This window comes from Cucurbita pepo, chromosome LG11 (genome assembly GCF_002806865.2).
Source record: "Cucurbita pepo subsp. pepo cultivar mu-cu-16 chromosome LG11, ASM280686v2, whole genome shotgun sequence".
In the NCBI taxonomy this organism is placed as follows: domain Eukaryota; kingdom Viridiplantae; phylum Streptophyta; class Magnoliopsida; order Cucurbitales; family Cucurbitaceae; genus Cucurbita; species Cucurbita pepo.
This window is the reverse complement of record NC_036648.1, coordinates 1,078,549-1,099,798: the sequence shown is the minus strand read 5'-3', so window position 1 is coordinate 1,099,798 and position 21,250 is coordinate 1,078,549. Positions and strand designations below refer to the sequence as shown.

The following is a 21,250-nucleotide window of genomic DNA, read 5'->3' as shown; positions in this document are numbered from 1 at the left end:
CGTGTCGGTATATTCAAATCTAAAGTCTACAAAGCTAAGCGGTCGAATAATTAACAGCGCAACCTGTTCCACAACAATATCAGTCTTCAGATTCGACCGAAGTCGCCAAATTGCCAACCAGTCGCCACGATGCTGCTCAGAAGGTATGGCCCAGTAGAACGAGCCCACAAATTATATATAATCTAATTCTGTATGCTTTAGGTGAATTTGTCTGGTTGTGGCCTAATTTTAGAGAGAAGGATTGAAGGAGATGATCAGATTGAAATATCCACTGTTTTTTTGAGTATCTATATAATTGGAATTCGTTGTGGCATTTTTACAAACACCTTGCGCGCAAGATTGGGGAGCTGTTGATCTTCGTCAAAGAGGCTTTTGGAGTTGGGGTTTGAGAGAGGGATGAGTTTCAGGGATGATAGTGAAGATGGGAGGGACCTCAAGAAGCCCTTTCTGCACACGGGGAGCTGGTATCGAATGGGTTCGAGGCAATCCAGTCTGATGGGTTCGTCTCAGGCGATTCGTGATAACTCCATCTCTGTTGTTGCCTGTGTTCTTATCGTTGCTTTGGGCCCTATCCAGTTTGGCTTCACGGTAACTCCCTGTCCTGTCTAATTTTCCAAATCTTTGTGAGAATTTTTTCATGGAACTTAAGGATCAGATAGGGAAGAACACTTCGATTTCTACCGGTTCTGTTGATTCTTTTAGCTTAGATATTCATTGCAAATTGTTGATTCTGATGAACAAGCATTCAGAGTGAGTATTAACTTTGCAGGGAGGGTATTCCTCACCGACCCAGTTTGCAATTACTAGGGATCTTGACCTTACTGTCTCGGAGGTGTGTCTGTTGTCTGCTCTGTTCTTTCTTCATTCTACATTTCTGAGCTACAATCGTGTCTGACTTGATTCACCAAACAGTTCTCTTTATTTGGTTCTTTAAGCAATGTTGGTGCTATGGTTGGGGCTATAACCAGCGGTCAGTTGGCTGAGTATATTGGGCGGAAAGGGGTAACATTTGGTTCATTAATTCCTCTTGCTGAAGCTTTTCTTCTGTTTGGAGTATCAAATCTAGCTTTGATGTGCTTGATTTCAGGCCTTAATGATTGCTGCAATTCCCAATATCATAGGGTGGCTTGCTATATCATTTGCAAAAGTAAGTTTGAATGAACACTGTTTCATATGCAGATTGGAAGCATACTCTATCTGTAACCAATTTTCATTGTTTGTGTAGGATTCTTCTTTCCTCTACATGGGGAGGTTGTTGGAAGGATTTGGCGTGGGGATAATCTCTTACACGGTGTGACTTTAATTTCAGCTTGGTTATCTTAGATTATCTTTTTACTGAAGGGACTTTACGTTCCATTCTAGGTCCCGGTTTATATAGCCGAGATAGCACCCCAAAACTTGAGAGGAAGCCTCGGTTCGGTCAATCAGGTTGGATACATTTGGTGTTTGTACCGCGAATTGGTCTAATTCTAACCATATATCAACTCAGCTACTTGAACTTTTTGTGGTGTAGCTGTCTGTTACCTTGGGAATACTGCTGTCTTATCTGCTGGGACTATTCGTTCCATGGAGAATACTTGCAGTTTTGGGTAAGTAGTTATCTTGAAGGATTGAGGGATCTATGTTAGTGCTTGTTATCGTTTGCTAATCACACATTGATTGGAGAGAGAAACGAGTGTCAGTGAAGACGCTGGCCCCAAAGGGGGAGGATTGTGAGATCCCACATTGGTTAGGAAGGAGAACGGAATATAAGGGTGTGGAAACCTCTCCCTAGCAGACGCATTTTAAAAAACCTCGAGGAAAAGTCTAAAGAGAACAATATCTGCTAGTGGTAGGCTTGAACTGTTACAGATTGTGCTTTGTGTGATGTTAGAAAGTTCTTCACAGAGGGTGTGATGTTGTGTTGAACCGTTTTCTAATGCAATGCTGTGACCATATATGTCTTGTTCTTCTTCCCCCTCTCCTTTTTAACATCAGAAATTACAGATATTAATTGATGAAACATCACTACACACTTCGTTTGCAGGAACTTTGCCTTGTACAATATTGATACCTGGATTGTTTTTCATCCCAGAATCTCCAAGATGGCTGGTAAAAATCATGACATCAATGTCTCCAACTTGATGAAGCTAAATTTTAATTCTTTCAGTTCTTTATATAGTTTTTGGTCAACCTTTAGGCAAAGATGGGGATGACAGAAGAATTTGAAACATCTTTGCAAGTTCTTCGCGGATTTGATACCGATATTACTATTGAAGTAAATGAAATCAAGGTGAATGCACAATAAATTCAATGAATCGGTTTTTCTCTACTGTCAGCTACGAGTCCTGCTAGTTCATGAAGAACCATGGATAGTATATCTATCTGTAACTATGTCACACCATGAATCCAGCTAACTGATTCCAACTTACATGATGCAGAGGTCTGTAGCTTCAGCCAACAGAAGAAGAACTATTAGATTTGCTGATCTGAAACAGAAAAGATACTGGTTGCCGTTGTCGGTACTGGCTCGAGATTTTGAAGATTCTGTATATCTATTTCATGTTATGCGTAGAATTCAGGAACTTACTTTTACTGCTCTCTCGCATTTTGCAGATTGGTATAGGATTACTTATTCTGCAGCAACTAAGTGGAATTAATGGTGTTTTGTTCTATTCAAGTACCATCTTTGCATCTGCCGGTGAGTAAATATATCTTGTGTGTATTAAATCCTTGGTTTACATGAGATCACATATCGATTGGAGAGGGGAACGAAGCATTTCTTATAAGGGTGTGGAAATCTCTCCCTAGTAGACGTATTTTAAAACCGTGAGGCTGACAGCGATATGTAACGAGCCAAAGCGGACAATATCTACTAGTGGTGGGCTTGAGCTGTTGCAAATGGGATCATAGTCAAACACTGGGCGGTGTACGAGCGAATTCGCTGGCCCCCAAGGAGTGGATTGTGAGATCCCACATCAGTGAAGAGGGGAACAAAGCATTTCTTATAAGGGTGTGGAAACCTCTCCCTAGTAGACGCGTTTTCAAATCGTGCGGTTGATGGTGATACGTTACGAGACAAAATGGACAATATCTGCTAGCGGTGGACTTGGGCTGCTATAGTTTAACTCTTAAATCTCCATGCTATTGTTGCATCAAATGACTCTTCATTGTCTCATTTTTAAACAGGTATTACCTCCAGTAATGCAGCTACAGTTGGGCTTGGCGCTATTCAGGTAGAGTCTATAATTGATGTCCTTAGTGACTGATTTTCACCATCTGAGCTATGCTTTTCAGCAATGACTTGCATGTTTTTTTAGGTTGTTGCCACTGCATTTACAACATGGGTGATTGACCGCGCAGGACGTCGTCTTCTACTTATTGTGAGTTTCATGTTATTACTCTTAATTCTTTCTACTAGTCTACATCTTTGTTGATTATCTTATAATTTTATTTCAGATCTCCTCTGGCGGAATGACTCTTAGCCTTCTGATTGTTGCTGTGGCATTTTTTGTGAAGGTAAACTAGTTCTTGTTTTGTTTATTTCATAGCCTCAAGATCTTAGTGCACGTATCTAAGCTTTGTTGTGTTGCAAAATTGACGTCAGGATGCTGTCTCTGAGGATTCCAGTTTGTATAGTATAGCGGGGATCGTATCGGTAGTCGGGGTTGTGGTATGTCCAAGTTTACACATTGTTTAAATTAGTTGCAAAAGTTTGATCCTGTGAGTGAATAGGAGATATCTTGGTGCAGGCCATGGTTGTTGCTTTCTCTCTGGGTGTTGGAGCAATTCCATGGATCATAATGTCTGAGGTATGCCCCTTGTGCTACTTTTTCCTAAAAAACTTCCTTCTTGTTCCATTTTTATGGTTGAATTGCTGATCGAAGTCGGACTATGAAAAGGGTTTGGGAATTGTAAACGTTTTCGGTCCTAGTTCGTCTAGATTCTAAATTGGAACGAAGTGTTCATCCAAGCATCTTGTTACGAAATCTGAAAAACAGAACTATTTCCACGCAGTCTCTCGATTAAGCCTTTACGACGTTTCATCGTTTTTTTCCTCTTTCTGCTGTAAAATAAAATAAAATAACCTTGAATTGGTGAAGTAGAGGGGTCTGTAAAGCTATGCTGATTTAGAAGTTGGTTACAAATTTCTGATGAGTTTGAGGCTAATAATCTGTAGTACTCGGGTGCAGATTCTTCCTGTGAATATCAAGGGTCTTGCTGGTAGTATAGCAACACTAGCCAACTGGTTTAGCGCATGGGGAGTCACCATGTCTGCGAACCTTCTCTTAGGATGGAGCAGTGGAGGTATGTTTCTCTATCTTAGAATTATGCAATGGCAATTGATCCTCCACTGAATTAACGTCCGAACTCGTATGTGAAAAGTAATAATAACGCTCAAAATGAGCATAGTGGTTAAGACAACTCTACTCCTAAGATTTGTAAGATCAGGTGGTTGTCTCGTGTAAATAGTTGAGTGCTCACGAGGTTACTCGAACCCTCACAAAATAGAAATAGTAAGCATAAATCTTATCGATTTAAGCTCTAATGAATATCATCTGAGGCAACTCATGGGTTTGGGTTTGACAGGAACATTCACAATCTACATGGTGGTGACTGGTTTCATGGTGCTATTTGTTACTCTTTGGGTCCCTGAGACCAAAGGCAGAACTCTTGAAGAAATTCAGTTTTCCTTCAGATAAACCCTCTCTCTCTCTCTCTCTCTCTCTCTTTTCCTCTTTGATTTTTTGGTTAGAAAGAGAACATATCTGCTGCCATCCTCATCAGACTCTTTCTCTCTCTCCCAAACCATAAAGTCTTCTCCTTGGTTTTTTCTCATCTTAGCCAATAATTTTGTTTATGTAATATTTGATTTACATTTAAATTGATTTAATGTATGCTTCTAGTTCTAGTTTTTAGTTTCTGCATTGTATGCAAAATGATATTGTTTTAGTACAACAAATGTGGGGTTGAAGTTTAGGACCTCCGACCTTAAATGAAAGAGTGTATAAGAGTGTATGTTAATTATGGTTTGAACTAAGCAGAAAGAGTAACTTTATATGTGAGAGAGAATAAACGCCTAAACAGAAAGAGTAACTTTATATGTGAGAGAGAATAAACGCCTAAATATTCGTCATGGCTAAGAGGGTGCAACTTAGCAAACGGATGCCCTCGCATCCTCTTCCCCTCTGCATTCTTTTAAGCTGAACACAGGCACTGAAGTGCTTGGCGATTGAATAGGATGATTGCCATAGCCCGAGATTCGGTCAGAAACACCTTGCTCACAGCTGAGAACTTCCAAATTTTTAAGGGTATCTGTTGAGTTGTTGAAACTCCAGCCTTAAAAGGAGGGCATTTCTATAGCAGATGAAGGGGGACTTACACTTTTGTGAGTGAAGATGGACTCACAAATCCTACGGAAACTGCTGATTTGGCCCCATGCCCTTGAGCTAAAAACAATATATCATTCTCTCCTACAAATTTTACTACAAATTAAAGAATGCTTATAAACATTAACAAGTGAAATAAAGTTGTCAGTCAATCTAAATAAATAAATAACTAAATCACATGTAGGTAAATAATCGGTTGGTTCAAAACAAACAAACCCGTTTAAATATCTAAATCAATATGTAACCTAAACTAATCCAACTAAGTACTTCAAGAAAAAAACACCTGGCTTCCTCCTCCATCTGGAGATTAAAATTTCTATACCCCACTTGAAATTTTTTAATTATCCAACTTCGAATACAAACTAGAGAGGTAAGATCTTAAGCGATATCCATTATCCCTTCGCCCCAAATAGGATGGCCCAATAACTAACCAATCAATACCTTGCCTTCAGCCAGAACTACGGAAAAATATCTATCTCTGAGAGCCAAACAGGCCTTAAAGGAATGGAGAATCAACGGCCACGTGCAGAAGAATCAGAATCAGAAAAACATTTGCCATGTAAATGAATAAAAACAGAGGTACCTGGTATTACTGAAGTAGTATGGCAATTTCAATATCCGAGCTATGAGCCACTCAAATGTGATCGCGCGTCTTTTTCGGTGGAGCCCCCTTCCTCTTCTCTTCTGATGAAAGACAGCACAATAGAATCCACAATAGAGAGAGAGAGAGAGAGAGAGAGAGAGAGAGAGCAAAAATACGAGATTTAACGCACTCGTGGAACTTATATACTCACTCTCCCTTATCATTAAATTGAGCTTTTTTTTTTAAAGCATTGGTTGTTGTGGCTCTCTTTCCTTATCCCATTCCATAAAATCCTGCTCTTTTTCCTTGCGCACACCTTGTTCCTACAAAAACAGAACGCATTATCTGCTTCCCTATTTCTTATCAATTCTAACAGCCCGTTTTATAATCGAAGCATGACTGATAAAGAGAATGGTTGGCCAGACAACCCAGGATGGTCTGAGCTAAAGCTTCCAGATTTGTTATTTGTAGACAGTGTACGTGAAATCCATGCCAGAATTGAGGCTGAATGGGATTACCTCCAACGCTCGGCATGTCAAATGGCAGCAGGAAGAGCGCTTTGGAAGCACATGATCCATGATCCACTGGCAGAGTTACTGGCTGGAGAAGCATGCCTAAGAAACCTTCATGAGAAAATAAAGAAAGATCGAAGCAACAATGCAAGAGAGATTTCTGGAGTGATTCTTGCTGTTCGCACTCTCTGGTTTGATTCAAAAATTGAAGGTGCTCTGACATCCATCGATGGCAGAGATTCACAGGTCGTTCTCCTTGGTGCAGGTTGGTTCAACTCCCAGAAGCTGCAATTAGTTAAACTTCATACTGCATTAAGAGGGTCCCAACCATAGCAGTAGAAGATAGCCATAGCCAACATAGCACAAATAACGACCCTGTTTTTCTTTTCAAGCAAAACGAGTCCTAATCAGGGTTGGCACTAGGCATGTTAGAACTGAGAAATAAGGGAAGTAGTGAAATTAGAATCTCACACATTGATATCTAAGAAAAGTGCGTAGTCCTTTTTATTTTTCTGGTCGTTCTCTCTCTCTTTTTTCCTCTTTCGTCTTTGGTGGGGTTGCAGTGGGGGAGAGGGCTAAAACGCTAGTTAATGATAGATAACCACGGCAACCTATTTAGTGACTAAAAATGAGGCCATCAAAACTACCAAAATGGTAACTGTATGCTTAGTCAAAGAGAATTATTTGCAGCTGCATCTGAAATATTTGAGTTTTAAGGGAGGAAGTATATAGTAGACTACAATTGAAGTTTTGTTTGAAGTTCAAATAATAGAGATCGCATTTATAATGTAGGAATGGATACGAGGGCTTACAGATTAAGTTGCTTGAAGGAAAGCGACGTTTTTGAAGTTGATTTCTCTGAGTTGTTGCAAGCGAAAGCCACTCTCCTAAAGGCTGCAATAGAACCTCCAAACGGGCATCATCATCAACAAAGAGCAAAATCGTTAAACAGAGTAGCAGCTGATATCAGAAGTAATGACTGGCTTGAAAAGCTTAAAACAGCTGGTTTTGCATCAGAGAAGAATACAGTGTGGGTTCTAGAAGGATTACTCTACTATCTTACCCATTCCCAGGCGCTGCAAGTGTTGGAGACAATAGCTGACCAATGCACCATAACCCACACAGTCCTTTTAGCAGATTTTATGAACAAGCCATCAACCACTCTTTCAAATTCTGTCTTCCATTTCTACTGCGATTGGCCTGATCATCTACTTCCGTCCCTTGGATTTTCCAACACTACACTATCACAGATTGGAGATATGGATGCACACTTTGGGCTTATGCACGATCCATTAAATCTCTTCAATAAAATCCGCAGTCTACCTAGGTCATTGCAGACTCACCCTGATGATGGAAAACCTTGCTGCCGCTTGTACTTGGTACAGGCTTCTGGCTCACCTCAGCTACAACCGTCCCATAAAGACAACCCACAAGTAAGAAAATCTCTGAGTGAGTAGGTTGGATGAATGTCAGACGTCATATCTACCTGCTACCTATTACAACTATTCCAAGGAGAGCATGTCGTATTATACTGCCCAAGGTTTCTACACCATACCATATCAGAGGTGTAATCATACATGTGGAATTTGAGTATGTCGTGTGTAAACTATGCAATTAGAACAAACTTAGAACCTAAATTGTGCATTCTGAAAGAAGTAGATTACAAGCATTCCACTATAACGTTCACACTTATGCATGTGAAAAGAAATCACCAATGCAAACATCTTTCCCGAAATAGTCTACTATGCCAATGACAAGAGCCTAGGAAACTGAACTTATAATAATTAACTGGAATCTCTTGTAACAACTCAATCATTTGCAACAAGTAAAAAATTTTACATCACAAAATGGCAAAATCATCGGCAAATAGTTATTTTATCCCTGATTTTCAATGGTTATAAACTCTAAGAGTTGGATATTCATTTTTTATATACCATGGTCCTGTAGGAAGAAATGATAACGTTGAAAGCATCAAAAGAATCGGAAGGACTGCCCAATAGATGAAAGTTAGCTACTATCACTTGCTAACAGAGGGAAATGGTGTTCTGAGAGCACATGAAATGTCTGTCTTTGTTAGTATAATAATGATAACATATGACTGTCAAAACGAATGGATTTACTTATAAATATCTTGATAGCGTATTACACTCCCAGATTTTCAAGATATATAATAATTCCACCAAACTAAATATGAACATGCACAAAGACGCACACATAAGCACATATATGATAGGGTGGGTACATATGCATTCAACTTTCAAGCACTAGATTTAGCACTAAGGAGGCTAGAGAATGAGCTTAAAAACTTTGCTTTTGGCTTCATTTAATTGTTGTTTGTTTGGACTTAACATAAGAAAAATCTAATTACAAAACAAAATCACGGGACTTAAATTTCAAGACAATCCTTAATACCCTTCTCAAATTTGTCGAGGGAATCTATGGTATCATTTACTGCATCCAGTACTTTTTGTCTGCAATAAAAAGAAAAAAGAAGGGAAGAAAGAAAGAAAATAAGTATACAAGGAAAGAGGTTTAGGTTACCAAAACTTTTTGTGCCTAAATTCACAGGAAAAGAGCCCGACAATATGAAATATATAAAGCAGTGTGAATGAGCTTCACTTAGTTAAAGTCAAGAGAATATTGTATCTGAGTTCCACGGCTGTAATGACCTTGAAACCAAACTACATTTCCATCAGTTCCATGGATTCTTCAATCTTACAGCATTGCTACCCTCTAGGAAGATCTTGTGTTGAGTGTCAATTATGCACTCCCAAAGTACAAATTCCCACAGAATCTATATCTAGTTTCACGTCTCTACCAATCCACATTAGTCTTGAGATTTATGCAAGTCATGTAATAAAGCAAATGGAACACCTACTAACTCAACTGCCTAGACTGGAAAAAAGGATCATGCGGCCAGCAAGCAGCCTTATCACGTCAAGTATGGGGAAGGAAATCTGACATTTTGGATAATCTAATTATTAAGTAATTGTATTTCTCTATTAAAATCCTGATTTGAGATGAGACAAGTAATTGTCAAGATAAACTTTATTTGAGCCTTCAAATGAGGACGTACCTGTTGGAATTGACTTGAATATCAGTTTCATATGCAAGACTATTAAGAGAAGTGAACGAGCTGCATCAGAAGTGCGAGAAAAGATTACAATTGACAACCAGTAGAAACAAAACTAATAACTGTTGGATTATTGAAAGAGAATATATAATACAGCTCTGCAACTTTGTTGGAACTCTTTTATCTGAGCCCTTACGAATTTAATCTTTATTCATACCATCCTCCATACAAATAAAACTAAACGACCAAAGAGGTAAGCATTACTTATCAAAATCAAAGCATTATCCAGTTGAAGAAATAATATAACAGGCACCAGCAAATGAAATGGAGATTACCTTACTAGATCTTTTAATCGACTTTCAGCTTCTAGTTTTATAGGATCTTCGTTTCCAAGCAAGGAGGCGGCATTTTTCACAATCAATTGAAATGTACAGACCTTCAGAATTCAAAAATCGAGACCAAAGATCGTTCAAGCTAAGATATACGAAGAACATTTCAACATTTCTAACCTTGTTCGATGTGAATTAAGTTTATACTTCAACAAATTCTATGAGTAGCGACATAGGATGCTAAAATAATAATTTGAATTGTACTTTATATTTGGATAAATCCTGGTTCACAAACGCAATGAATTCAAAACGAATACAGAGAGAAACATAAGCAATGTTAGGAGATCGAACCTCGACTCCAGTGCTCGCTTGGAATTGAACGAACGAATTCCTGTCCTTCAAAACGCAATCCCTTGCAGCAGACTTCAGCATTCTTTGAACGTCCTCCATATCCTTGTTTGAGTAGTCGGAATCATTGGCTGCAAGCGGAGACGATGTAAGCAAATACCGAAACAAAGAGATAAAGGATAAACAAGAGACGGTGAAAGACTTACAAAGCATAAGGTAAACTGCGTGAAGGCTGCCTCTGGAGGCCTCAATTGGAGCCAAGAGGAACCTGGAGGCCTTCCTCTTCTGCTCCCTCAGCCAATCCTTTGGTCCTGCTGCAAGCAAACCGATAAAACTAGGGCTCCAGGAAGAAAAAATAAACACAAGAAAAACAAAGCAATTAATGAAACAACGTTGCGTTGTGTGCTTACAAATGCCGATATCGAAAGCAGTGGCGGGAGCAGGTAGAAACAGAGACGGCATCGCAGAGAGAAATGAGAGCATAGTGAGGCCTCGGCGAGATGTTGTAATCGGAAGGTTATGGCGTAGCGCTTGGCTTTGATCATTGTTCGGTCTATGAGAAAGTAGAGAGAGTGGTGAGACGGCGGATGGAACCGAGATAAGGCGGAATCCGATCGTTGTCATGGTCGGAGAACGGTGAAGCTTCCGAGTAATGAATTATGATTATGAACTGAACCAATTTTTTTTTCTTGTAAAATATCCTTTTTGTCCTCATTATGCGATGAACTGATAATTTTGGTTTTAGTTTTTATATTTTTAAAAGTTTCCTATAAAGTCATTTCTTTAATTAATTTTTATTTCATCATAATTTTTAAAATTTTATATTTTTATTATTTTATTTTAATTTCCTAATAGTTAGATTAAAAATTGAAGAAAATTTTAAATCTTAACCTTAAATTTATGATGTTTAATTACTTTTTATAAATTTTTTTTATCTTCTATTAAATTGTATTTCAAAATATTGCAATTTTAACCCTTAACAAATTATCACTCCAAATATATTTTTTAAATATATAAAATTTATAAAATGTAAAGAAAATAACATTATTTTTAGCAAAATTATTTTTTGCTTTCGATGGAATTTGTTTTTCTACCAAATTTTATTTGAGTTAGTGAAAATTGATCTTCGATAAAATTATAATATTTATTTTTTTAATATAATTTAATAAAATTTAAAATTCTAACCGCTTTTGGATAAAGCTTTATTCATAATAAATAGGGATTTACCTAAGATAATAAGATAATTAAATATAATTATGTATAAACTTTAAAATATTACAACAAAAAAAAAATTCAAATATCGCAATAATAAATATTTTAAAAATAAATAAATTATAAAATATTATTGTAATAAGGCGGTTTATAAAATTTACCTGTATTTCCCGCCATTTGAAGGAAACAGAGGATTTAAAACGCAATCTTTGGATTCCATTTCCGATTAAGAAGCGGAATTTGGAAATAGATAAGATATTTTCAAGAAGTGTTTAGGATTATGAAGATGAAAGAACAACCAAGGAGTTGTGTATTTAATGGATCCCAGACTTGGATTTGGATTTCATCTCTGCCTTCGTCTCTCAAGAACAGCAGAGATGGCTCAAAGCGGCGTCGTTTCCAAGACTTTGGATCTGATCTCATCGTTCGGTCTTGATACGAACAAGAGGAAGAACAGAGATTGTGATGATGAGCCGAAGAGGAAGAGGCGAAGAGAGATGGTGTTTTCGAGTACAGTGGAGATGCCGGCGGCGCTGCGAGAGAGGATTGAAGCAATGGGAGGCACCGACGTACAATTAGTGACGCAGAAGCAATTGCAAGAAAGTGATCGGAATAAGAACCATGGCCGGTTGTTGATTCCGACGAAGAAGCTTATGAACGATTTCGCGACGGAGGAGGAGGCGGAGTTGATGATGCAAGAAGAGGTTGATCGGAGGAGGAGGAGGAGGATCGGAATGCAGGTGGCGATAATCGATTCGGCGTTGAGAGAGACCGTAATTGGCTTGAAATTGTGGAAGATTGGGAGCGGCCATAACTACTGCTTGGCGTCTCGATGGAATTCTTTCGCCGAACAAAACTCATTGGAAAGTGGCGATTACATCCAACTCTGGAGTTTCCGATCAAACAATAATGCTTTTATAGTTAACGATCACACTCTCTGTTTCGCCCTCGTTAAGCTTGACATCTCTGAGGGGATCTTTAATTTTATTTGATTTTATTATTTTATTTTGTGTAATTTAATTACACGTAAATTCACCATTTCGTTTCATATCAATAGAGATAGTATTATTCATTTTTATATTTATAATCGGTATAACCGAGTCTTTTACTTTTTCTTTAGAACGTTTCAATAAAATATATTATTTATTAGATACTTGAATTGCTATAACTATTGTTTCTCAGTCTCAAACTTTTTTTTTTTTTTTTGTTATAATATTAGGTTTGAAATAAGGACTTTCGCTCTGAACAATTATAATATATAAATAAAAATATTTATAACAAACCCGAGAGCTCACGATGTTTCATAAACTGAACTTATCGGCCAAAATAAAATATAATGATGGGTATTTGTAGAAAATTATGAAAATATAATCGTAAGAACATGTAAAATATTTTTTAAAAAACTAATTTATTAATTTTGGGCTCGATGGAGATAGGGATGAGGAATACAGTCCCTGATATCGGGCTCAATGGGGATGAGGATGAGTCCCCAGTGCTGGACTCGATGGGGAAAAATTCTCCTCACTCCCACCCCCATTTAAGAGATGATCCGCTCATCTAAATTAGGTCCCTACAAAATTATGCTTGGCCGAGTAAATAAACATCTTTCATTAAACTCAGGTTAATAAATAAATAATTATTTTACTTATTACCCTTTATTCGTTTATAAATTATTGAGCACAAATTTTATTAATGTACTTAAAAAAAACTTATTAATTAATTGAGGGAATTGAATTCAAAGAAATATATTGAAAAAATGATAAAAGGTAAGAGGTAAATATCTAGATATTTACTTTATAATATGATATATATGGGAAACTATGCTATTGGTTGAAAATAAACGGCATAAAAATCAAATACAACTGTATTTGGCTGTACATTAAAATATTAATATATTAATATATTTTTATACTTGTGGCTAGTATCGTAGGAGAATATTATTAAATTTACATATAAATAAATTATATTTTTATGGATGTCGTTATTTCCTGCCATTATAAAACATTAATTTAAATTTTGTAGATTATTAAAATTGTCACTCACTCTTATAATCAAAACATATTATTAGTTAAAATAAGATAAATAAAATACATATAAGATTGAGTCCCGTGTTCATATTTTATTTAAATTTTACAGCTAACTATTATAATTTTAAAATTGAAATATGGTTTAATTTTTTTTTATTATTTTAGATTGCACACATGTGCATTACATGCTCTAAATATCTCGTTCTCAATCAAACATATTTAATATATATCTAAATAACTTAAAATAAGTTTAAATGAATGTAGATATTTTGAATAGTTGATTTATTTTTTAATTTAAAAATATATTATTATTAATAAAAATGATAAAATAATACAAATTAGCTTTAGTTTTTTTACGTAATTGTTTTACAGTGATCACCATGATTATAATAAAAGTTTATTAACAAAACGATTAATTTTTATTTTATTATTGTTATATTGAAAATGAACTTATTTAAATAACATTTTTAAAGTCAAAATATTTAAAAATTAACTTCTTTTTTTTTTTTTATCAATTTTAAATAACACGTTTCTAAATATGTTGAAGTTTTTTTTAGTTTAATTTTCTGCATTTAATTCTGAAAATTGATATTTAAAATTATAAAAGACGAAAAGACAGGACTTAAAAAATAAAAAATAGCATTTTAGTTTAATAAAAAAAAAAAGTTTAATTTTAAATAAAAAAATAAAAATATGTTGAAGATATGCATAAACTTTAAAAATAAAACTAATAATAAATAGCGTGTTTTTATATACTTTCGGAATAAAGAACCTATAAATGAAGAAAAATAAACCAAAAAAAGAATATAAAGTCATTTTACAAAAAATAATAGAAGAAAATTCGAAATTCTTTACTTTGAATACTGATACTAATTACGATTAAATACGAACTAATAATTTTTTAAATAAAATTGACTATTGAAATAATTAGTCAATGTACCTTTTCATTTTCAAAATATTCATATTCGTAGAGATTATAACTTTGTTATCTCCTAAAATTATCAAAAACTAAATAATATAATGATCTGAATTTGTTTTTTTTAAGATTGTATTTTTTTATATGATAAAATTAAAAATAAAAATATTTAGCCTAAAAAATATAAATTGTATAGAATTATAAAATACATAGTCGTTTAATTGTAAATGTAATGATCGTAGAATTAATTTAATAATATTCCTTTCCTTTTAGAATAAATATATCTTATTTTGGAATATTATGATATAATATTTTTATTATTTTAAAGTATAAACGAAAAACGTGTCTAGTTTATTAATATAACTTAGGTTCTTGAAAGTGCAGCATTTATTTGTTTATTTATTTATTTATTTTGGTTATTTTAATTTGGAAGGTGGGAATCTTTCCTCTGCTCGCCGTCCCACCGTGTTAGGGTGGGTCTAATTATTTTAAAGAATTATTCTAAAAAAAATTAAGTACCAAACTAGGAAACGATCACTATGTTTTTTTTGGTTCATATATTTCCACCATGTGAAAAATTTATTATATAAAATGATGTCATAATTACAAGAGTACTCGTGTAAATTTTTTATACCGAAGAATAAAATTAAAAGAATAGGAATTTAAGTTAGTATAAATGAGTGTAAAATATTTTTAATTAGAATAATTTGAAATAAAAGTCTAGATTCATTTTAATATACTTCGAATCTATCATTATCTTGTAATATATAAAAAATATTCGAGAATAATTGAATATTAAAATTAAAAAAATATAAAATGAGAGAATAAATTAAAACTAAGTGTGAAAAATTACTTATAAATTAAATTAAGGCTTTAAATTTGACTTAAAATTGTTAAAGAAAAAAAGAAGACGGTTGGAGAGAAAGAAAATAAAAGAAAATAAAAGAAAATAAAAGAAAAAGAAAGAAATTTACCCGCCAGATTTCTGCAATGGACAGTTTCCCGTTGCGAAGGCGAGGAAAAGAGGGGAAAATAAATAAATTGTAAAAAAATAAAAATAAATGGAGGTTGAATCTTCGCCTTCTATTGTTCATCGGCGAAACTGATCGCCGCCGTCCCATCCAGCAGTAATCGTGAACCACAATCTCTCTCTTATAAGCGTTTTCCACGTGGTGCAAACAATCTGTGTTCGAAGATGATTCAGATTCAGCAACCGGAACGAGAGATCAAACCACGAGGCCTCCGCCCAATTTCCGGTGGATAGGGAATCGAAAATTAGGGTTACGATTCCATTTTCCCAAATTATGTGTGATAACTATGATTCTGGGTTCGAATTCAATCTCCGCTACTCTTCATTTGTTTTGGGAATTTAGATTTGTTCTTTCTCTTTCTCCTTCTCTCCCCTCTGCTTCAATTTCCCAATGCGACAGCTCCTAATCCAACATCTGTCGCGTCCATTTCGGAATCTGATTCTCTCTTCTCCTTTTTCTATATTTTTCTCCCTTCATTTTTAACTCTCCCTTCCCTTAAATGCCTATTTAAATTCCCACTATGCGAATTCCCAGGAGACAGGTTTCTCTTTGCCTCTCCTTGTTCTCGCTCGACTTCGCATACCCTTTTTCCTCCTCAAATTTTCTCGGAAATCCCAATTGCTTTATCCGCAAACCCAAAGGGATTCATACCTTAGGTTCGTCTTCTTTTTCTTCTTCTTTTCTTTCCTATATTTAATGTTGGGTTTGACGTCTGTGGTGCATTTACAACTCTACCAAAATAGGGTCAATTCAAACGTGTTATTAACTCCCCCCTTAATAATTTCTGCGTTCCCTGTTCTATCTTCTCAACCTTCATTTCCATACGTTGCTCGGTTGTAATTAACGTTTTAGTGTATCTTTTGAGGATTTAGCTCGATTCTGATTCAGGTTCGTTGCTCAATTTTCCTTTTCCTCTCACATGTATGTCCTGGTGTTCCTGTCTATTTATTTTTGTTTATGTATGTATCAAGATTGTATGCTTATTTGCATGTGTTTTCCTGTTTATTGGGGCAAAATTTGAAGATTTTGTCATTGAAGAATTGTGTCCTTGAGTGAGATATTTAAAGAACCTAAAAGGGTTCTTTCCTTTTTGTTTGAAAGAGTTGGATTTTTGGTGTGGATTGGATTTGGGTTTGGCTTGGTTTATCAGAAGGTTTGTTATTTCAACTTCTGAATTTTTTTTTTTAGAATGTGTTTACCTCTCCCTTAGAAATGGTATCGAGAACCCGATCATCTTGCTTCCTTTAGGCGTGAATTGCTGAAGCACACTTAATTCTTGTGTTGTTGAACCTTCTGCTTCTCTGTTTTTTTTTTTACTTTCTGTGCAACAATTCCTTCTTCATGCATTAGAGATGGCGATCAATTGTAGAGGGAGGAAATTGGGAGCTCACATTTGTGTTCATAGATAAGCAACTAAGTAGATAGGAAACGTTTCCACTAACAGTAGAATTTGCTCTTTCCTCCAATAACCAGATAATATTTGTGCTTAGGAAGTGGTATTATTGTTATTTCAAGGGCAAGTGTTATAAATTTATATGGAACGAGAGAGTGGTATTGAATGTTCGTCTTTGAGTTCATTGATGGGTTTGTCTCGGTACCATGGCAGGATTAAATTGGTTGCGTTCTATTGATGCCATGGGTGAGAACCTTGGGACTGTCATGAAGGACAAGAGAACACATTCTTTTGATGTTAACCATGTCGAGGATGACCCGCGCATATGGTCATCATCAGTAGAGTGCAAAATTGACATTGGAAAGCAGATTTTTTGCAATAGATCTTTGAATATGAAGAACATTGTTGCCGTTGGGTTTGACATGGATTACACGTTGGCTCAATACAAGGCAGAAACTTTTGAGTCCCTCGCATATGCAGGCACAATAAGAAAACTGGTTTATGATTTGGGATATTCTGAAGAGGTTTGTTCTCATTTTCCACTTAAAGGATAATAAATTTTTAATGCTAAGTTTACATCTTTACTTCTTTAATACAATGAAAAAAAAAAAAAAACGAAGAAGAGATGTAGCGTTATTTGTTCGTTGATTAAGAATGTTTGACCGTGTACAGTTGCTGAGTTGGTCGTTTGATTGGAAATACATGGTCAGAGGTTTGGTTCTTGATAAAAAGAGAGGCAATATATTGAAGGTAACTCTACTCTTTTACTTTTTCCCATTAATTTCTCCTCCAACTTAATTTTATTTTCTTATGCAATAATTTCAATTGACTTGTAACGACTCGAATGATTGACGTAATGTCTGTGTACAGATGGATAGGCACAAGTATGTCAAAGTGGCCTACCATGGTTTCAAAGAGTTGTCCAAGGATGATAAGGTCGAGACCTATGGAAACACTCTAGTACGGGATTCTTTCGACGAACCTGACTATGCTCTCATCGATACCCTTTTTTCACTAGCTGAAGCCTACTTGTTCGCTCAACTTGTCGACTTCAAGGATAACAATCCAGACAAAGTTCCAGAAGATATCGAGTAGGTAGATTGTATTTGGTGAATTCAATGAACTCTTTACTATATGAGAGACCTGTTATGTATTTTGTTACAACCAATTAAATTATCATCGGACTTGAAGATAAATGTGTCTTGTGGTATTATCTTGATTTTGATCTGTTTAGTTGCTCTATATTGTTTCTCATTTTGTTCTTCCAGCTATGCTCGAATGTATAAAGATGTAAGAGCTGCAGTAGATTTGTGTCACCGCGACGGAACCTTAAAGCAAATGGTCGCAAAAGATCCCGAAAGGTTAAATCTTGTAGTGAGATGTTCTTTAGTGATCAAATAATTGGTCTTGCAGATTGACTTAGTATCTATTATGCTGATTTGCTTCTTGTAAATCTTGAACTGACTTTTTTTCTTCCCCCACTTTTGGGCAATGCCTTCTTAGGTATATCAACGTGGATACGTCGATTTTGCCCATGCTTAAAATGCTCAGAGATTCGGGCCGCTCTACTTTCTTGGTGACAAACAGGTATATTAGCTACGTAATATTACTTTTGTCAGGGCATATATGGTTCCTATGGGCTTATATTATGATCAATACTGATTGCAGCTTATGGGACTATACAAACGTTGTGATGAACTTCCTTTGTAATTCTTCTGTACCAGATGGTGATCAGAAGTTGAATTTTGATTGGCTTCAGTATTTCGATGTTGTTATCACTGGCAGGTTAACTAGTTCGATTCAAACTCATCTGATTTCGAATCTTGACATGTTTTTCCTTGAAGCTTTTTCATTGTTGTTTTCTGTTTCATTGTTTTTGTTATAACATTATCTGTGAAAACAGTGCTAAACCAGGCTTTTTCCATGACGATAACCGTGCTAATCTATTTGAGGTCGATGCAAAGTCAGGAATGCTACTTAATACTGATAATGGCTCGCCCATGCCTCAGGTTAGCTGTGTAAAGCATGCTACGGTACCATCAAATGCATTTTGTTTATGGCTTTAAGTTGACCTTAATTCATCGTTGAAGGTGGGAGGTGCATCCCTAGCATTGTCACCGACGAAGTTAGCTAAATCCTGTCGAGTTTTTCAGGTTTGGGATGAAATCTTCTGTCAAGTTGAATCCTTATCCTTCCAATATGATACTTAGATTGCCTTTAACATTCATTCTGTCAGGGAGGCAATGTCAGGCATCTGCATAAACTTCTGTCCATTGAATCAAGCTCACAGGTGAACTCTTACTTTATCTAGTAGAGGGCTTGGAATAAAAATAGGAACAAAGAATAAAAATAGTGATAGTTTGCATAATAAGTCGATTTTCGTCGGTTTTCGAACATCACTATTTCGTTTTATCGCATTTGTATGCTTAATCTTGGTACTTCACCTCTAATTTTTGCCCCCTTTTCTATTCTTTTAAGGTTCTCTATGTTGGAGATCACATCTATGGAGATATATTACGAAGCAAAAAGGCTCTCGGTATACGCCACGTTTCTCCCTCGTTTGTCATTCCCTTGTGTGTATTCTATTATAATCATCTATCATTCATTGCTCGGCGATTTGGCAGGATGGAGGACTATGCTTGTCGTTCCAGAGCTCGAAAGGGAGGTCGAGCTCTTATGGGAGTTGAGGAAGACCCGCAAGGTTTTCGACTTCGTTCTTTGTCAAAAACTATGCAAGATTATATCTGATCGACTCATGAATCCCTTGATGTAATGTTTAAGTCAACATTGTGCAGGAACTTCAGGAACTAAGAAACGAGCGGAACCTTATTGAAGACAAAATACATCATTTGAAGTGGTCTCTCAAGTAAGTACTCTTTCTGGACTTCTTCCTCATTTTGTTCTATTCCCCTGTCTCTGTCCGTCTTCGTCAACAAGTTAAGAACAGCGATAGCGATGTCGGTTTCACTGAGACGAAAGTAATAATTCTTGGTATAGGTTTGAAGACGTCGAGGCTGATGAGAAGGACAGATTATCTGGTGAACTACATCAGCTAGAGGTGATTCTCATCATCATCATAATTCAACCATAACACGAACTCGAACACGGACGAGTGATATTAAAATGAATACGAACTATTATTATCATCATTCTGTTAGGAATCACGACCCTCCACAATGGTATGATATTGTCCACTTTGAGTATGGAAAGGCCTCATGCCAATGGAGATAGTATTCCTCACTTATAAACTCATGGTCATTCCCTAAATTAGCCAACGCGGGACTCACTCCCAATAATCCTCAACACATTCTACATGAAAATGAAGCTTCACTGGTTTCGTTTTACAGGGTGAACGCGAACGAGTGCGGCTGAGTCATCAAGACGCGCTCCGGGAATGTCACCGACAGGTATTACAGGTATTATGGTTCAAAATTTGGAAGAAACTTAAAGAAAAAGGTTCATTCCCTTGAATTAAATGGCAGTTTCATGGAGTTTGGGGACAGCTGATGAAAACTGGATATCAAAACTCGAGATTTGCTCATCAAGTAGAGAGATTTGCATGCCTTTACAGCAGCCAAGTCACGAACTTGAGCTTATACTCCCCAGATAAATACTACAGGCCGAGTGAAGATTTTATGCCCCATGAATTTGGGATCATCTGTTTGTGAAAATAGTTCAAAAAAAATAAAAACTGTGTGTGTTCATAAATTCCTCTAAAGAGAAGAGTGGGAATTGGGCTTCCTTCCCCCACTGATTTGTTAGCAGTGTTAGTACATAGTCGCACTTGCACCATTCAACATTTCAGAAAAAATTTGTATTTGTAATTTCCTTTACATTCACAAAAATAATTATTTGGTAATTGTTCTTCATTTTTCTTCAAATCTTTCTCTTACAAATTTTAGAAATAAAAATTTATTGCCATTCTAGTTTCCTTTTTAATATAATTTAGTAATAAATAAATATATATATTTATAATTGAGAAAATTTGAAAGAAAAACAACCTTAGCTCGAGTTTTATTGAAATTTATGAATTTTAGTAAAATTATTTAACACCTAATTTTTGTGAGATTATACCTCAGTTAGAGAGAGGAACGAAACATTTTTTAAAAAATTTAAATTTATTTAAATAATACCTATTATGATTTTAGATAAAATATTTTTATTTTACAAGGGTGGGGATAATGATTTTGGTATATCTATTCATCTATATATATCTTTTTGGTATGGAATCAAGCCAACTTGAAGGACTATCTTTGGGCAATGCTATTGATTTATAAATTATATTTTAAAATGTCATTCAAACTATAAGATATAGTTTTGATATTTTTTCAATAAATTTATCAAATTCATCGTTAATTTTTAAAAATTGAGAGTCGTGAAAATTTGTCGTCAAACATAGTATAATATATTATAAGTGAGAGATATCTTTCTCGAGAAAAGATGATAGAGATTCCGGA

The 21,250-nt window shown here is 35.5% G+C and overlaps 5 protein-coding genes and 1 long non-coding RNA gene across 11 annotated transcripts; 4 read left to right on the top strand and 2 right to left on the bottom strand.

The window, feature by feature from the left end:
• LOC111805192 (sugar transporter ERD6-like 6) lies at positions 1–4,898 on the top strand. 2 transcript variants are annotated; one of them, XM_023690130.1, is made up of 19 exons: positions 1–143; positions 339–588; positions 770–832; positions 913–1,002; positions 1,088–1,147; positions 1,226–1,291; positions 1,363–1,428; positions 1,514–1,589; positions 2,027–2,091; positions 2,180–2,272; positions 2,421–2,501; positions 2,596–2,680; positions 3,169–3,215; positions 3,300–3,362; positions 3,439–3,498; positions 3,587–3,652; positions 3,732–3,791; positions 4,173–4,287; positions 4,570–4,898. In XM_023690130.1, exons 2-19 carry the CDS (start codon positions 397–399, stop codon positions 4,680–4,682), a joined length of 1,461 nt encoding a protein of 486 aa, XP_023545898.1. In that variant the 5' UTR covers positions 1–143; positions 339–396; the 3' UTR covers positions 4,683–4,898. The 2 variants fall into 2 exon arrangements, with proteins under 2 accessions (XP_023545898.1, XP_023545897.1); XM_023690129.1 differs by lacking the exon at positions 1–143 and having other exon boundaries at positions 169–588.
• Positions 4,899–4,984: 86 nt separating this feature from the next.
• On the bottom strand, positions 4,985–6,591 carry LOC111805198. Its single transcript, XR_002816621.1, has 3 exons — positions 6,471–6,591; positions 5,953–6,275; positions 4,985–5,453 (listed from the first exon to the last, which is right to left on the bottom strand). It is a non-coding gene; the product is annotated as an uncharacterized LOC111805198 (long non-coding RNA).
• Positions 6,258–8,144, top strand: LOC111805193 (putative S-adenosyl-L-methionine-dependent methyltransferase Mb1758c). Its single transcript, XM_023690131.1, has 2 exons — positions 6,258–6,729; positions 7,257–8,144. The coding sequence occupies exons 1-2, from the start codon at positions 6,348–6,350 to the stop codon at positions 7,919–7,921; spliced, it is 1,047 nt and encodes a 348-aa protein (XP_023545899.1). The 5' UTR covers positions 6,258–6,347; the 3' UTR covers positions 7,922–8,144.
• LOC111805195 lies at positions 7,782–10,906 on the bottom strand. 2 transcript variants are annotated; one of them, XM_023690135.1, is made up of 6 exons: positions 10,625–10,906; positions 10,421–10,528; positions 10,218–10,345; positions 9,873–9,973; positions 9,541–9,600; positions 7,782–7,867 (listed from the first exon to the last, which is right to left on the bottom strand). In XM_023690135.1, exons 1-6 carry the CDS (start codon positions 10,836–10,838, stop codon positions 7,864–7,866), a joined length of 615 nt encoding a protein of 204 aa, XP_023545903.1. In that variant the 5' UTR covers positions 10,839–10,906; the 3' UTR covers positions 7,782–7,863. The 2 variants fall into 2 exon arrangements, with proteins under 2 accessions (XP_023545903.1, XP_023545902.1); XM_023690134.1 differs by lacking the exon at positions 7,782–7,867 and adding an exon at positions 8,564–8,935.
• Positions 10,907–11,743: 837 nt separating this feature from the next.
• LOC111805473 (B3 domain-containing protein At1g05920-like) lies at positions 11,744–12,418 on the top strand. The gene has a single exon (XM_023690581.1). The coding sequence runs from the start codon at positions 11,744–11,746 to the stop codon at positions 12,416–12,418; it is 675 nt and encodes a 224-aa protein (XP_023546349.1).
• A 2,992-nt stretch (positions 12,419–15,410) lies between these two features.
• Positions 15,411–20,664, top strand: LOC111805838 (5'-nucleotidase domain-containing protein 4-like). Of its 4 annotated transcripts, none has more exons than XM_023691081.1 (16): positions 15,411–16,056; positions 17,007–17,317; positions 17,466–17,543; positions 17,664–17,884; positions 18,062–18,154; positions 18,297–18,380; positions 18,462–18,578; positions 18,697–18,802; positions 18,884–18,946; positions 19,030–19,083; positions 19,272–19,329; positions 19,418–19,494; positions 19,589–19,659; positions 19,791–19,851; positions 20,141–20,209; positions 20,276–20,664. In XM_023691081.1, the coding sequence occupies exons 1-16, from the start codon at positions 15,921–15,923 to the stop codon at positions 20,459–20,461; spliced, it is 1,785 nt and encodes a 594-aa protein (XP_023546849.1). In that variant the 5' UTR covers positions 15,411–15,920; the 3' UTR covers positions 20,462–20,664. The 4 variants fall into 4 exon arrangements, with proteins under 4 accessions (XP_023546849.1, XP_023546851.1, XP_023546852.1 ...); XM_023691083.1 differs by having other exon boundaries at positions 15,411–16,288; XM_023691084.1 differs by having other exon boundaries at positions 15,411–16,321.
• Positions 20,665–21,250: the final 586 nt, after the last annotated feature.